The sequence below is a fragment of the Gossypium hirsutum genome, chromosome A02 (genome assembly GCF_007990345.1).
Source record: "Gossypium hirsutum isolate 1008001.06 chromosome A02, Gossypium_hirsutum_v2.1, whole genome shotgun sequence".
NCBI lineage: Eukaryota > Viridiplantae > Streptophyta > Magnoliopsida > Malvales > Malvaceae > Gossypium > Gossypium hirsutum.
In genome coordinates this window covers 99,374,576-99,393,025 of record NC_053425.1, presented here as the reverse complement: position 1 = coordinate 99,393,025, position 18,450 = coordinate 99,374,576, and the positions used below count along the sequence as shown (strand labels likewise).

Here is an 18,450-nt window from a genome sequence, read left to right as displayed (position 1 = left end):
TCTTATTTTATTATTAATTTGTTATTATTATAGATGTATTTGCTTGCTAAGTTGTACTTATCAAAGTGTTATTTAAGTTTTTTTAATTTTTTTCTATTTTTCGAGGAATATTTATTTTAAAATTTTTAGTGTATTTAATGTATTATATTTTTAAAACTTATTTTTATATAATAAAATAATATAAAAAATTTAATACTGGTGAAGCAAATCAAACTTAAATTTTAACATTTTTATTCAAATTGAATTTAAATAAAATTTTAAATTTATTTTTCCGTCTAAATTAAATCCAAACTTAAAAAAAACTTACACCATGTTTGGTTGGCCAATACACCCCTAATCGGTGGGCCCCATTTAATCCCACTTCAATCCTCTGTTTGGTTCAGGGTATTGGCTAATACCCGTCTATTACATTACACCCCTAATCCCCAAAATCCACCGATTTCTATTACGTTCCTCTTTCTCAGATTAGGTGCTGCTTGAGTTTTAGACCCTGTTTTACCCTCCTGCTTCCCCTTTCCGTCTTCTGTTTCTTCCTTCTGTCTTTCTTTTGCTGAAGATTACAATAGAATTGACGCTTGGCCTTCTCAACCTTTTATTTTCGGAGTTTACTGCAACTGGAAAGGTAAATTCATATTTCTAACTCTCTTTTGCTCTCAAATTTATATGGATTCCTGTATTTTAATTAGCTTAAGTTCCGAGTAGATTTCTATTTCTTAAAGGTTTTTGTTGCTGGTGGAAATTGGAACTCGATTGCAATGTAAATTGTCTCGTTTTCTCTGTTTTAATTAGCAATGTAAATTGCTTCAAAACCCAAGACTGAAAAACCAGCTACTCCTCGAACTACCACTCGACCCTCTGGGATTTTTAAACTTACCCATGTTTCTTCTACTTTGGCTCGATTCCTTGGAGCCCCAGAGGCTTCCCGTTCCGATGCTGTTAAGCATATCTGGAGCTATATCAAATCCCATAACCTTCAGGTTCTCTCCATCTCTATTGCGTCCTATATAAAGTTATATTGTTTGGTCTAAATAAATGTGGGCTTGAGTAAATATCTGGGAAAATGTTGTTCAATTTTGGTAGTTAATTTGTACCATTTATTAATGGTTCTTGTTGCGAGTTGTTTGCTTGATGGCTTTATGAGGTTTCTTTACCCTTTCCATGGGCATTTGTTCCCTCTATAATATTTTTTTTGTGCTTGTTAATGCTGGGGTTTGGACCTGTTTGGTGTTTATTGTTCAAGAGTAGTTAAGCTAGCAGCTGTAGTAGGATTAGTTCATTAGGTAAATAGTTCTCTGTGATTGGATTCAATAATTCAATTATATCATCAATCAGTTCCGAGTGAAATGTTTGCCGGATTCTGTTTGTTCTAAATTCTTACACTCCTGGCGTCTATCTCTTATTTGTCAAATGCTGTTCATATTTTTCCCTTTCCTAGGTTGAATGCTCCCATATGGCTGACATGGCTAAACAAATTGTTGAAACAAATGGCTTGCCTGATGGTGAAGTTTTTAAAATTGTTGTGTCTTCTTGTATTGCTTCGTGTGGTTGGGGGCAGCTAGCTACTTTGTTAGTTAAATTCTCTGTTGCATGCTATGATTTGCAGAAAGTAGCTTAGATTCCTGCTATAACTGTTAATTGATTGAGATTTTAACTCCATCATCATGTCAAGCTCTCTTGAGCAGTTTACTTCCTTATTATTTCGTATGGTGAACGGGCTGGGCCTTTTAAATTTATTTTTACTCTTGCTCATCAAAGCAAAACTTTTGTTGGGTTCTTATAAGCTACATTCTTTACAATCAAAGTTCTTATTCCTTCACCCGTGTCAGGTTGATGATGGAGTTGTGCTACCAGATGAAGCTTCTCTTTACTTGACAGCAATTGAGGATGCCGAGTACAAAGACGACAAGATCGAATGTGAGTATAACAGACTGCTAAATTGATATAAATCTAGGTATTCATGTTCATATGTATTTGTATAACTTTCAACGAGTTTTTCTATTGTGTTTCATTGCAATTCAACTTTTTGTATTCTTATATCTACCCCATCTTTTCTACATGGCATCATCTTGCTACAGTTTGGAATAATGTTTATGGCTTTGACATGAGTTGTATAAAAAAGCAAGCTATGATGGAACCTCTTGTTGACACGGTTGACCAGAAACAAATTGTAACAAATTGCCACCTTCTCAAGGTGAGAAAATACACAAGCATATTCCTGTATGTATGTATATATCATTGGGTATCTATATATATGAACACTTATTGGAAATTATTTTACAAAATAATGTGTTTGGAGTACAACTGAATTATTTATTTTGGTTTTTTGGTTTCAGACAATGGATATTTCTAAGATGGTTCTTGGGGATGCTTCTTTCACTGCACCTTTCAAGCTTATTGCAGAGCGTGATGATTACATCCATGCTTTCGTTGCATATTTTGATGTTTCGTTTACCAAATGCCACAAATTGATGGGTTTCTCTACAAGTTTGTATCTACATCAAAATTCTCCATCCTTTGTCCTTTCCATTTTATCTACGAATAGAAATCAGCAAGCCAGCCTAGAAGAACTTTGCCTTGGCTAATGGCAAATACAAAATGCAGGACCAAGATCGCGAGCTACCCATTGGAAGCAAACAGTCCTATATCTAGAGGATGTGTTAACCATCTGTGAAGGGGAGACAATAATTGGGAGCATGACTGTTGCACCAAACAAGAAGAATCCCCGAGACATTGATATAATGGTTAAATATTCATTGAGCGGACGACGTTGTGTGGTTTCGAGAGTTCAATTCTATAAGATGCGCTGATTTTGTTGCAGAGTATTTCATCACCACTACTAGCTGTAGGATACCTTGTTTGCATGTTCCTCAAATGTTTCACCAACATTTTTTTAATTCCTTTTCTACTTTCTTTTTTCTCGAAAGGTTTTCCCTGAGAAAGAAAAACACATAAGATGCATGTACTTCATTAACTCAATCCAACTGTTTTCTTCTCATGTATGCTTCATATTGAGTCTTGTGTTTTGTGCTGATGTGAGGGAGCATATATACAAATGACATTGGATGTATGACATAGGACTAAATAGATTTTGAGCTTTGACAAGCTGCTTATAAGCATTGTTTCTTATAGAAGAAACACATTATTGGAGAAAGCTTTTGAATCTCCCAACTATTGGATTTGGGTTTCTTTTTGACAATTTGTTTATTGTGCTTTTGTTTAGATGATGAGAAAGGAAAGTCAAGAATTATATTTACTCGTTAAGTTAAATGAAGATATTTGTAATTTAAAAAAAATAAAAATTCAATATAAATTTAAAATAAGAGTTTAACTAAAAAATAAGAGTTAGTGGCAAAAATTAATAAAATTTAAATTTTAGTGGTAAAATTCAATAACATAAAAATTAAGTTACAAATTTACTCATTTTTTAAAAAAATAACGGCAAATATAAATAAAAATAAAGTACAGTGACAAATTTCAATATTTATCTATAGTATGATGATAAATTATATATTTTTATTAACTTATATTTAATAATAATTATGTTAAATTATATTTTATAGTATTATATATTATGATTTTAGAAAATTCATATAAGAATATTTAATATTAAGAATTTTATTAAATCATATATTTTAATTAAAATATATTTAATATTAATTATTTCAAATTATATTTTATAGTATCATATATTATGATTTGAGTAAATTCATATAAGAATATTGATTATTAAGAATTTTATTATAAATTATATATTTTAATTAAAATATATTTAATAATAATTATGTTAAAATATGATTAAATTATTTATTACTGATAATAATAATCTTATTAAAATTTAAATAACAATAACAATAATCATTAACCAAAACAATTTTATGCTAAGGGTATTCTAGTCATTTTAGTTTTTTCCATTATACTATTACACCTCTATTCCATTCAACCAAACACAAGATTACTATTACGCCTCTATTCCATTCAACCAAACACAAGATTACTATTACGCCTCTATTCCATTACATTCAACCAAACAGTGGATTAGCTATTACACCTCTAATCCAATACACCTCTAATCCCAATACACCTCTAATCCAATACACCTCTAATCCAATACAGCGAACCAAACGCACCCTTAATTTTTTTAATTGAACCGACCCGATCCCGCTATTGACAACTCTAGAGCATATCCCAAATTCACGTTTTTCTTAGCGGTCGATTTTCAACTTTCAGCGGGCGGTCGTTGTTTTTGTCCCTTAAAAGCCTATGTAACTACTACATACATGTCATTCCCTAAGTCAGTCCACAGGATTTTGAAAGCCGACTTTACTATATTTGCCACTATGCCCACTTACCCATCCCTGAAAACCACCAACACAAGCCAATCCTCGAGTTTCCCCACGTTCTAATATTTTAAACTACTTCCCCACTTAAACCACCCACCTGTGCCTCCCACTCTTATCCATTTGGTCTTTTTCTCGTATAAATCCTTCAATCATCAATGTCTTTTTCTCCATAGTTCCAATATCCATTCAAACATCTCACACCACTTTTTTATTCAGAGTTGAACTTAACCAATAATCAGAGAGTTATAGAGATGGCAGATATTGCTTTGCTTGTTGCTGAGGATTACGAAAGGAGGGTAAGGGTTTCGAGGAACAAGCAAGAAGAGATTGACTTGGTTTCTTGGGTAGCAAAGTTGGGTCAGAAAGTGAATATAAAATTTGGGCAGCAAAGAATTGAGGCTATCCAGTTGGCTTTTGAACCAAAGACCCAGATTGGTATTGCAGCTTTCAATGGAACCTTCTCTGCTTGATAACTTCTCACTTTCTTTCTTTCCTTCTTTCTAAATCATTGCTCTGAAACAGTTGTAAATTAAAAAAAAAAACCCTTCTTTTTTTATACTAGTAAATGAAAACCCATTTCGTTTTGTCTTTGATTTGTAAATTCTAGGTTCTTTTTAAAGCATAATTTTTGCTGTTGGTGATATGATCCTGGGTTTTAACTGGGGTTCCAAAATTATAGATCAAATTATGAGAAATAACGGGGAGTCCAATAATCATTTGGGATTCAAACATTATGCAAAAACAAAAATAAAAAAGAGTGGAAAAATATGTTCAGGTCGAGCCTGAAAATTAATATTTTTATTCAAGTCAGGATTGATCAAAATAATATGTCCATCTTTAGGTCGGTTTGAGTCTACAATGATAAAATATATTTTATTATTGGTTGAAATCTGCCTACAGTTATTCTACTTTTTGAAATTTAGCAATTTAATCTCTTTAATTTTTAAATTTTAAAATTTAAATTTAACTATTAATATTTTTAAATTTTTAAATTTAAATTTAACTATTAATATTTTTAAATTTTAAATTTTAAAATGTCATATAGTTAAATTTAATAAAAATTTAACTGTATTAACAGTTAAACTTAAATTTTAAAATGTGAAAACTAAAAATAATTTATTTTAGAAATATAAATGTAAGGATTTAATTCCTAATTTTTTAGAACTTCAGGGACTATAGGCATATTTTACCCTTTATTAGTTTACTTGAGTCGGACTCAGAATCCGGCTCAACTTACCAAGCTAGCGCAAAATCTAGTGTATGTTTGAACTCTTTCTAGTTTTCGAAGCATGACTATTGTCTAGTATTATTTATTTTTACATTATAATATCTTATCTTTCTTATATTTATATATTTATATTTCTTTTATGAGTTTGGTATTCGATTCTGTTTGAGATTTAAAAATTAAATATTGTGAATATTGTTATACTTTGTGTAGTGAATCTTATGAACTTTAGAGCGTAATTTTTGAATTTTACAATACACTTATTGAGAGCTTAACATATGTTTTCTAATAGAATTAACAATACCCCGAATCTATAGTTAGCTCGTGAATTATTTAAACTACGTACCTTCATTAAGGCTAAATAAGGACTACATGGAGACCTTAAATAATTGATTTCTAGGTATTCAAATCACAATCACTACCAAAGGTATTAAATCATTTTTCCACATCAATGATCTTAGGACACAAAGTTGAGCTTGTCCTCACTATATAAAAGGGTTATGCAAACAGCTTATAGACTCACGTAGAAACCAACTAGAAGCACTCCAGAGAACATTCCTTAAACACAACTAATTTCATCGGGCTTCACCTCTTCCTCTTTCACCCAAACCATCATCTTTCTCCCTTATTCACTTCACTGGTTAACAATCAGTGCGGTGAGCGTGAACAAGCATCTCGCATCCAGGTAGGAGTGATCCTCCTAGCACTGATTTTAATATCGTCAATAATCAAGTTAAAGATCTCACTGGTCATGACACGACCAAATAATAACCAAACTAGAACAACCCAACACCCAGGTTCCTTGTATGGGAACCAAAGCACAAACTCACAAAACCAAACCAACCCTCAAAATCAAAAGCAACAAAATCCCTAGTAGCAAAACCTGTACAAATAGTTCTACCAATATCATGTTGGATCTGATGCCCTAAGTATAGTATATTCATTTCTAAACTTGTAAATTTTTTTTGAGCAAATTGGTTAATAAAACAATTCATGGATTAGATTAATATACTTTGTATAATTGTTCTCATGTGGTTTTTGCATGCAAAGCAAAATAGAAGTAAAAATTGACTCACTAGTTGTCTAATGTTTAAACAAATATTCATACTTATATAATTAAAATATTTATATTTTTATACTAGGTTAAAATATCTCATAAGGCCTTCTACTCTTCATAAATTTGAAATTTAGTCCATGTACTTTTATTTTTGGGTTAGTCCTACTTTTTAGATATCAAAATTCATGTTCAGCTATTAGCATTATTAAAAATAATTTGTTAAATTCATGTTCATTTTATTTGTCATTTTTTAGTTACATGAATATCGAGTATTTTTTATTTAAAAATGTGACATCAAAAAAAATTGACAAAAAAGATTTAACAATGTTAACAATTGGAATTGATTTTCAAACTTGAAAAGTAAATGTGCTAAGTTCTTGAAAATAAAACTATAGAGACTAAATTTTAAATTTGTGAAGAGTACATAGGCTTATGTCATATTTTAACCTTTATACTACAAAACATTTATTATTAATATATTTATTAATATATTTTAAAAATAAAATTTTATTCTTAATATAATAATATTAAACTTGATTTAAGTTAATTTTTGTATAAAAATAAATTCATCCATAAAAAAGCTCATTTCTGGAAAATGACTTACGCTTTGCAAAATGGTAAGTCATTTTACAAGAAAAATAGTTTATTTTTCGTTGACCTTTAAGTTAGTTTTTGTTGACCAAACTATTTTTCATAAAACAAATATAATAAAATACAGAAAACATTGTATAAGAGTCATATTCAGTGAAATAAACGGAGTCTAAATGAGTTTATAATTAATAGGCAAAAAGCTAAAACTTAATTATAAATCATTTGAGCTCTAATCACATATATCCAATTAGTTTCTCCACTTGCTCGTTGAATCTAAAAATGAATTGCACGTTAAATCAAATTAATAGAAATGGTAAAGATGGAGAAATGGGAAACATTTAGAAATGAATGTGGTTTTCTCCAAAATAAAAATGACTTGTAAATGAATTTATGAGTTTCGAATTAAATGAAGTTCGAAAATGGAAATCAATGATTTCGTTGTAGTAAATCAATTGAATGTAGAAATATTAAATATACTTTTTCATAGATTCTTTTACGGTAAATTTGTCATAATTTTAACGAAATTAGAATTGGGTTGAGAAGATTATTTAATTGAAAAATTAATTTATTTAAATTATTTTGAAATGTTTATTTTGGGAAATAAAAAAATAAATAACGAGTTGGACCGAATTATAAAGTCCTAGGTTAAAGTAGGCTAAAAGTCCAATAAGTACTTGTAATTGAATCTGATATGGGAGAGGCCCAAAAGCCCCTCATGTTTAAGAGATGGATGACAAACCCTAGTTTGTTTAACTAGGGTTGTCACCCCCTATATTCCTAGTTAGACTAGGAGTTCATTTTGCTATTTGGAATAGACTTCTACAATTGAACAAGGGTTTTATTTTTTCTCCTTATAAATAGATGGCACCGATAGGGAAAAAAATAACACAACTTGAAGATATTGTTATTCTGTCCAAAAATAGTGAGAGTTTATTCTCTAAGTATTAAATATATTTTTTGGAATAACAATTTTATCGATTTCTATTGAGAAGAGATTTTGCTCATACTGAAAATCAAGAAAACTATTTTTGGTTCTATGTTTGATTTGAATCGTTCAAGCCCACACTCAAAACAGTTTGTGGTATGAGAATAACGAAGAAGACCGTTCAGTTGAAAGCCAAGAATAAGATAAGGAACCGTTTAGTCAAAAACATAGGTGCAATTTTGGTAAAGGGTTTATTGTTATAAAATCACAAATTGGCTCAGTTTTCAAAATTTTTATTTTCCGTTGTGCAAGAAAATTATTTTCAAGCTGGATTTTTCTAACATATTTCTCTCATGGTATTATAACCCCAAAAATTAGCACCTCACCGGAGCATCACCAATAAACCAAGGGTTTCAACATCATCAGTGCAGTAGTCAATAATATCTAAACATGCAAGAGAAAATAAGAGTTATGGAGGAGCAAATGTCTTCCAGCAAAAGAGATATGAAGAGAAATCCCAAATGGTGTCTCCTTGTCACAATCTCAAATTTATACTTAAAGTTGTCGAAGCAAATGATTCCCCTACACTCCAATAATTTCCACATCTCCTCTAACGATGTAGAACACGTAAATTCTTTGCTTTCAGTTGGAACACTAACCAATCTCGGGGCCATGTTTCAATAAGGATGAAATAAAGCTAAGAATCGTATAGAGAAAGTAAAAACAAAGAAGACCTACCACTAGCAATTCAATAAGGGAAATACTCGAGGAAACAAATGGGAAAAAATAAGCAATAACATATGCAAATTGCATAAATTAGAAAATAAAATAAAAAAAAAGAGATGATAAAATCCCAAAATTTTATCCCTATTTATAAGTTAAAACGAAACCTTTCAACTACTTCGAAACATATCAAGTAAGCTATCAAGTGCCTACACGTACATTGTTACTTATATGTACAAAGTTACTCCAATTGCAACATGACACATGTATTCAAATATAAAAAATAGTAACGGTTACATTGGGAACCAATAAATGTGCCACAGGACACCACAAATTTCATAAATTTCATTATAAAATTTAAATAAATGTGTTTACAAGAATCATTTATCTCGCCATAAATTTAATTAATTAAAAGTTTCGATTATTTATAATTCAAATTTCAAATTTGAAAATATTTATGCACAAAATAAGAACACCCATACAATATGTGATACTTCACCACAAACCACAATTAAACCGCGTAAACCTTAATTATTTACACCTGTATTGCAAACTTCCTAACAGGCTCATGAAGGTCACTTTATAACCTTCACTCGCTTGGAGGGCAATTATTATACCCTATGTAGTGAACCTCATGGACCTTGCAATGTAACTTGTAAACCTCATAAGGTACCCATAGAGAGCTTCACATGTGTCTCCCAATAGAACTAACGACATCGCGAACCCATAATTAGCTCCTGAACCGTAACCTGGTGAACCATTTAAACTACGCACCTATACTAAGGCCAAATGAAAACGATGTGGAAACCCTGAGTAATTGATTGCTAATTCCCCTAACACGTTTCATTTTAAAATGTCAAATCACCAACACTGTCAAGGATATTAAATCATCTTTCCACATCAATGATCTCAAGACACGTAACTGAACTTATTCTCACTATAAAAGAACCATACAAACAGCTCATAGGACTCACAAAAAACCAACTAGAAGCACTCTAAAAAACTTCCCTAAACAGTGTTAATTTGCGCAAACCACCGTCTTTCTCTCTTGTTCTCTTCACTGGTGAACAAATATAAAACTATGGAAAAATTTTAAATTAAGACTCAAATGGTAAAATAATCGATTTTAATTTAACTAGCTGAAAAATTTTAGGAAAAAATCATTTTAAATTTTAGGATTTTCTTTATTTAAGAAAAAAAAGAAAACCTAATCCACACGCGCATCCACTATACCAAATGAGGTGTAGTGAACTTATAAGAGCCCAGCCCAATGGCAATACAATGCGCTTAATGAGATTGAATATTGTTGATTTGCTTTATTATTAGTTTACTTTCTTACAATAAAATTATTATATTTCCCTTCTTCTTATAAATTTTTTTAATAATGATTACAATGTAATTATTTAAAATTAATATCAGATAAATATATATTTTTTTAATTTTAAAATAATTATTTACAATTCTTGAGTAACTAAAATAAAAAGTTTTGATTTTTTTTCAGAGGTTAACCAACATTATTGTGTCTATCCTTTTACTCATTGAGGGTTTTTTTTCTTTCTTTCTTTTTTTTTCAACTCTTTTGATTTTGTAGAGAAAACTATTTTAAGTAGATTTATTGGTTGCTTATAAAATTTATGCACAGGTTTCCGCCTTTTCATCAAAAAAAATAAAAATTAAATTAAATTAAATTAAATGTTGTTTGTACTTTTTTTTAAAGAAGATGGAATTTGTGAAATGATGATCTATCTATATTATATAAAAAAATTGATTAATTGAGATAGTGTTACGAATTATTTACATCAATTTAGTTGTGAAATTATTAAAATATCTGTAACACCCCAAATCCGGCCCAGACGTTATGACCGGATCCGACATGCCGCATCGAAGCGTTCAAAACATTTTATATTGTTGATCCAGAAAAACTTACTTAGTGTTTTAAAAGATAATTTCATTATAGGTTAAAGTGAATGGAAGCTGTGCACCAGGTAGGAAACCGGAAAAGAGGTGGTGAGTCCATCGGACTGCTTAAGTACCAAGCTCCCTTCGGATCCAATCCTAGACATGCATACCGCCATTGCCACACCTTAACGTCATGTATATTTCTAGGAAACCGATTTGATTAAGTCATTTTTAGGAAAAGTGATTAATTTTGGAAAATACTTTCATTGCGGAAGCTTTGCTTATTTTCGTGTTATTTTGAAATCAATTACTATTTTTGAAAACGCGCCCTAAAGCTATCCAATTTCAACAGTTAAATATAAATATTACCTATCTTAATAAAACATATAAAAACCATCAAAAATAATTAAGCGGCCATTATTACATTTAAAAACCCAAAACTTCAAACGTAAATAAAAGGATGTCCAGTTCACCAGAAGAAAATCAAACTTTCAGAACGGGTGGCCACTCCGAATTCCCTCACAGCTCCAAGCCCACTATGGTTGGGGATTTCCTGCGTGGATGAAAATAAAAGGGGTGAGTTTGGGGAAACTCAGTGTGTAAGGAAAACCCATTCAAAGCCCAAGTCAGCTCAAGCCCATTGGGCCTAAGCCCATTCAGGTAACAGCGATACTGGGCCAGAGCTCTTTTCAGATTACAATAAATTGGGCATTAGCCCCTTATTCAGATAACAGTATGACCCATAGGCTCATTTCAAAATACATGCAACATCAGTAAACATATGCAAGCCCATTTGGGGAGACTACTCAACCCACCAACCACTACACTCCACCCGTACCAGCCATACACTCCATGTGGGGAATAGCTCAACCCACTCAGCCCAACACTCCGCAGTTGCAGCCTTGCTGCTCAGTTAACAGTAAATTGAGGCAAAGCCTCCAGTACGTGGACAAGCCACTTTCAGTACTTCCTCCGTCAATATCCCAGTCCCATGCATCAGATAATAACATGGCATGCAGTAAATAACAACAGTCAAACATGCATTTAGGTCAATTTAACCCTAGGGGTATTTCGGTAATTTATCTCCTAGGGGTAAAATTGTAAATTTTCCACTTTTAAAGGTATTTCAGAATCACGTACTAACAGAATCACGTACCGATGGTTCTTACCGAATTGGGCCCGTTGGCCCATCATTCTAATTTTGGCCCATTAAGCCCAAAAATATCGAGGGCACAGAAATCATGCACTTTGCAGTCCAAATTTTACAGATTACCAAAACATTAATCAATTTACCTCACGAGCATTCGCACACTCGTAAATCTACAAAATACCAATTTTTGGCATTTCGACTTTTCGACTTTTGCTGATCCAAACTAAGAAAGAGGGTGTTAGTTACACACCTGTTTGCGACGATATGCTGACGAGATCCACACACGAACCGCCTACAATTGGATTACTAACACGTTAATCTAACTATTCAAATACAAACTACGTATTAACCCCTTACAATATTCGGCCAACCACACCTACAGATCATAGTAAGCTTATAAGAAATCAATAAGCAACTCATTAACAAATTTTTGTCAATGTTTACCACATAATCATAATTTCACTGCAAGCTGTCTTCCTGAGCAATAGTCACTAAATTATTTATAACTGGAGCTACGAAACTCCAAATCAAGTTCCGTTAATTTTCCCTGAAAATAGACTCATATATCTTCTATCCATAAAATTTTAAGAATTTTTGGTTTAGCCAATCAATACCAGATTTTTCTCAAAGTTTCCCATGTTTCACTGTTTGACTAATCTGACTACTCTTCATTACGAATCAAATTTCTCATTGTACAGAATTCAAAATATGTTCTTGTTTATTTCATTAGAAACTAGACTCAATAAGCTTTAATTACATAATTTATTCAGCTTCTAATTCATCTCCCACAATTTATGGTGATTTTCCAAAGTCACGTTACTGCTGCTGTCCCAAGCAGATTTATTACCAAATCACTCTTTCACACATACCTTGCATGCATGTTATTTAAACATGTATATCACCAATCAATCATCACATATCTATGATTTTACTTAAGAATAATCTCCATTTCATCATTTTAAAGCACAACATGTTAGCTGATTTTTCCCTTTAACATCTAAGGCACATGCATGCTCATTTGTTTGGCTCAACTTCACCTATCTTCCATTTTTTTCATCAAAAGAACATGAAACAACAACCATTTCCTTCATTTTAGTTCATGACTAAATGCTCACAACACAACTAAAAACCAAAATATGCTTCAAGAGTTAAGGCAGAATCAAGAAGAACTCATGAACATCAAGATAGAAGCCAACTACCATGAACTTACCTTCAATTTTCTTCCCCAAGTGACCGAACACTCAAGAGCTTTCTCCTCTCCTTTCTCTTCTCTAACTTTCAGCTATGATGAACAAAGATGGACAAAACTTTGTTCTTTTCACCCCTTTTTCTTTTAATAAAACTTCATATTTCATCCATTTAATTCTTTAATACAAAAGACATGAAATTCTTATCATGAAACATTTACCTAACCCATTATCATGAAACATTTACCTAACCCATTATCATGGAACATTTACCTAACCTATTATCAATTTGTATCAATTTGTACCATAAATTATGGATATCAAGTGTACATTTTGTCTACAACAACATGATGGCTGGCCACTTCATGCAAAATGGGAGGTTTGTCATCCAAATCCTCCTATTTTGCACTCCTATTTATTTGGCCACTTCAATTTAGCCTATAGCATTTTCAAACATTTTCACATAGGTTCTATTTCATAATTTCACCCCCTTTTTCTTATGGAACAAAAATTAACTAAAATTGTCGGGTTCTATCTTAAGTTTGGGCTTTCTAGAGGCCCACTAACATAATTAAACCTATGCCAACATTCACAGGATTCCCGAAAATTAGGGCGTTACAACTCTACCTTCCTTAAAGAAATTTCGTCCTCAAAATTTACCTAATCCAAACAGATGAGGGTATTGCTGTTGCATCGTCTCTTCTGGCTCCCAAACTCAGAAGTCTCCCCTTCCTTAACTTGTTGAAAACGAGCGACCAAAGACTCATCGTTCAACTGTTTTTCCTTAATCTGATTCACTCAGGTTGGCCTCACTTGCAACTCAGCCAACAGACTTCCATCATCATACAGACTCAGACGAGCAAACATTGCTCTCAGATCAGATACAGCTCTACGACTTAGAGCATCGGCTACCACATTAGCCTTGCTTGGGTGATACTCGATCGAACAGTCATAATCCTTAAGCAACTCAATCCATCTCCTTTGCCTAAGGTTCAGCTCCTTCTGAGTCAACAAATACTTAAGACTCTTATGGTTAGTGTATATAATACACCTTTCTCCGTACAGGTAACGTCTCCAAATCTTAAGTGCAAATATCACTGTTGCCAACTCTAAATCATGAGTCAAATAGTTTCCCTCATGAGGCTTAAGCTATCGTGATGCATATGCAACCACTTTACCCTCTTGCATTAACACGCAGCCCAAACCCACATGTGATGCGTCACTATACACAGTAAAATCATTCCCAGACTCCGGCTGAATTAACACAAGTGCTTCAGTCATAACTTTCTTCAACTTCTCAAAAGCTTTCTGCTGCTTCTTAGTCCATACAAACGGTACTCCTTTCCTTATGAGTTTTGTCAGAGGTGCTGCCATCACAGAAAAACCTTCCACAAACCTTCTGTAGTATCCTGCCAGTCCTAGGAAACTCTGTATTTCCGACACTGACCTAGGCGGCTTCCACTCCAAAATAGCTTCAATTTTCTGAGGGTCCACCTTAATCCCCTCAGTAGAGACCACATGTCCTAAGAAGGTTACCTCCCTCAACCAAAGTTCAGACTTGCTGAACTTCACAAAGAGTTCCTTCTCCCTTAACACTTGCAGCACTATACGGAGATGTTCATCATGTTTCGCTTCAGTTTCAGAATATACCAGGATATCGTTAATAAAGACGACTACGAACTGATCAAAAAATGGTTGGAACACACGATTCATCAGATCCATAAATGCTGCAGGAGCATTCATCAGTCCAAATGGCATAACCAGAAACTCGTAATGACCATACCGAGTCCTGAATGTCGTTTTATGGATATCTGCCTCCTTGACTCTTAACTGATGATATCCAGATCGAAGGTCGATCTTAAAAAATACAGAAGCCCCTCTAAGCTGGTCAAACAGATCGTCAATCCTTGGCAGTGGATACTTATTCTTAATCGTCAGTTTGTTCAACTGGCGATAATCAATGCACATCCACATCGTACCATCCTTTTTTTTCACGAATAGCACTGGTGCTCCCCATGGAGACACGCTTGGCCTAATGAAGCCCCTATCCAACAACTCTTGAATTTGAGCCTTTAACTTCACTAACTCCTTCGGTGCCATCCTACACGATGCGATGGACACAGGCGCCAGTCCAGGCAATAAGTCGATTCCAAACTCCACTTCTCGGTTCGGAGGTAATCCTGGAAGCTCCTTTGGAAAAACATCTTGGAACTCCTTTACAGTCCTAACTTTATCCACTGACAATCCCTCCTTTTCTGACTGACTTACAAATGCCAAATAGGCCTCACAACCTTTCCGAATCCTCTTCTCGGCTCTTAATGCCGACGCCACATTGGACAAATAATCCCTTCGCTCACCTATCATCATAACCTCCTCATCCTTTGTGGTCCTTAACACCATTCGTTTAGCAGCACAATCCAGGGACGCTTTATGCTTAACAAGCCAATCCATTCCCAAAATGAGATCAAACTCTCCGAATGGTAACTCCATCAGATCTCCAGGGAAAATCTTACCTTGAGTTTCTAAGGGTACATCCCTATACAGTTTGTCTACCCTAACCGAGTGACCCAAAGGACTTAGTACAGATACCCCACTCACAATATCCTCAGAGTGCACACCCGACGACCCAGATATGGCACATGCAACATAGGAATGAGTAGATCCAACATCCACCAAGGCAGTATACGGCATGCTAGAAATAAAAAACGTACTAGTTATGACGTCAGGTGCGTCGCCCTCCTCGCGGCGACGAGCAGCATATACCAAAGCTGGCTGACGAGCCTCAGTGTTAACAGTACCCTTGTCAGGTGTCCCACGTCCATGGCCATTGCCACCGCGACCTCGGCCATGACCTCTCGACGGCGACGGTCCACCTCGCGCTGTTTGCACGGGTTGCACAGCCCTTTGTTCAACCACTTGAGCCTGAGCTGGCCTCTTAGGACAATCCCTGATCTTATGTTCCTTTGATCCACAACGAAGACAAGCCCCAGAATGTTTCCAACATTCCCCCAGATGCATTCTACCACAATCTCCATAAGCTTGTGGTCTAACAGTATTCACCGGAATCGCTCGAACTGGTTCTTCCATCCTAGCTCTCTTAACATTCCGGTTTGCAGCACCAGTTGGTCCAGCATCTCTCTTGAACCGATTTTGATCCCTGTCACGGTTCCTTCATTCAGCTTGCTTCACCTCTTCGGCTATCTTAGCATTTTCTACCAGTGCAGCAAAATCGCGCTCTTTTTGCGGAGCTATGAGCACCCTTAGCTCATCCTTGAGACCATCCTCAAAGTGAACACTGCGCTCGTATTCGGTAGAGACAATACCATTAGTATATCGGCTCAATCGCAGAAACTCTGCCTCATATTCAGCAACGGTCTTACCACCCTGGGTTAGGTTTAGGAATTTCTTCCTTCGCGCATCCACATAGCTAGCTCCGACATACTTCGTCTTGAAGGACTGCTTAAACAACTCCCAAGTTACCCTCTCAGCTGGGGTACCCTCTCTCACAGTGATCCACCACTGATACGCCTCGTCCCGTAGTAAGGATACTGCTCCTTTTAACTTTTGCTCTACTGAGCAGTCCAAGTCATCCATAATCCGCTCCATGGCTTCCAGCTAGTACTCAGCCACATTTGGGGCTACTCCAGATACACCCCTAAAAACTTCCGCTCCGTTGGCCCGGAGTCGCTCAGAAATGGACCCCCTATTCATGGGCCCGATATTAGCTCCGGCCACCCTTTCCAAAACTCTTAACATGGCCTGGGACAGAGCGTCATCACCCGCGGCCCAATCATACGACCCATTCTCATCCACCGGTGGTGGTCGTGCTACTCCAGCGGGTATGTGTTCAGAAGACAAAGATCCAGCTTGAGTATTACCTCGACCTCGACCACGGCCTCGACCACGGCCTCTTTCCCGAGTAGCTCTTGTACTCATATCGATTTATCTGATTACGAATTTTATGCAGTTAGTTTACTGTTTCCACAGTTTATTACAAAATATCTTATGAACAGATAAGGTTTCAGATTTGTTCTCGCGTAACCACAGTTTAGCTACTGTCTTAGTTTCCTAGGGCTTAGTTTACCCTACAGTCTCAGTTTCGTAGCCTTTACGCTATATTATCTATAGTACTATCTCTAAGGTTTAGTACTAACTACAGTACAGTTTAGTATATAAAACAGAATAGTACTTACAGCCTTAGTGCAGGGGATTCAGTGTGCCACCTCATCAGTTTTCAGATAAACTCAAAAGATTTAGACTTTTTGAAATCCATTTTCCAAACATTTGTGTTTAAAAAAAACAAGTTCAGAGATTATCTCCTTTAAACAGGAAATTACAAAAGTTAGATTTTTCCAAAAATACCCTTTTTTTTGGCATAAGTTTTGAAAACCCTTTTTGGACCCGATCTACAGCCAAGTTATTTTAACCTGGCTCTGATACCACTAAATATAACACCCCAAACCCAGCCCAGGCGTTATGACCGGATCCGACATGCCGCATCGAAGCGTTCAAAACATTTTATATTGTTGATCTAGAAAAACTTACTTAGTGTTTTAAAAGATAATTTCATTATAGGTTAAAGTGAATGGAAGCTGTGCACCAGGTAGGAAACCGGAAAAGAGGTGGTGAGTCCATCGGACTGCTTAAGTACCAAGCTCCCTTCGGATCCAATCCTAAACATGCATACCGCCATTGCCACACCTTAACGTCATGTATATTTCTAGGAAACCGATTTGATTAAGTCATTTTTAGGAAAAGTGATTAATTTTAGAAAATACTTTCATTGCGGAAGCTTTGCTTATTTTCGTGTTATTTTGAAATCAATTACTGTTTTTGAAAACGCGCCCTAAAGCTATCCAATTTCAACAGTTAAATATAAATATTACCTATCTTAATAAAACATATAAAAACCATCAAAAATAATTAAGCAGCCATTATTACATTTAAAAACCCAAAACTTCAAACGTAAATAAAAGGATGTCCAGTTCACCAGAAGAAAATCAAACTTTCAGAACGGGTGGCCACTCCGAATTCCCTCACAGCTCCAAGCCCACTATGGTTGGGGATTTCCTGCGTGGATGAAAATAAAAGGGGTGAGTTTGGGGAAACTCAGTGTGTAAGGAAAACCCATTCAAAGCCCAAGTCAGCTCAAGCCCATTGGGCCTAAGCCCATTCAGGTAACAGTGATACTGGGCCAGAACTCTTTTCAGATTACAATAAACTGGGCTTAGCCCCTTATTCAGATAACAGTATGGCCCATAGGCTCATTTCAAAATACATGCAACATCAATAAACATATGCAAGCCCATTTGGGGAGACTACTCAACCCACCAACCACTACACTCCACCCGTA

At 34.7% G+C, this 18,450-nt stretch overlaps 1 protein-coding gene across 1 annotated transcript; it reads left to right on the top strand.

Annotated features, from left to right (window-relative positions):
- The first annotated feature begins 1,688 nt into the window (after positions 1-1,688).
- LOC107951670 (probable protein arginine N-methyltransferase 1) lies at positions 1,689-2,995 on the top strand. Its single transcript, XM_041082160.1, has 3 exons — positions 1,689-1,914; positions 2,076-2,191; positions 2,334-2,995. Exons 1-3 carry the CDS (start codon positions 1,704-1,706, stop codon positions 2,580-2,582), a joined length of 576 nt encoding a protein of 191 aa, XP_040938094.1. The 5' UTR covers positions 1,689-1,703; the 3' UTR covers positions 2,583-2,995.
- Positions 2,996-18,450: the final 15,455 nt, after the last annotated feature.

Bases quoted from the DNA above. Each gene is read 5' to 3' on its own strand.
- LOC107951670 (XM_041082160.1), top strand. From the start codon at position 1,704: ATGGTGAACGGGCTGGGCCTTTTAAATTTATTTTTACTCTTGCTCATC. The intron at 1,915-2,075 runs GTGAGTATAACA...ATCTTGCTACAG, and splicing joins CAAAGACGACAAGATCGAAT to TTTGGAATAATGTTTATGGC. The intron at 2,192-2,333 runs GTGAGAAAATAC...TTTTGGTTTCAG, and splicing joins CAAATTGCCACCTTCTCAAG to ACAATGGATATTTCTAAGAT.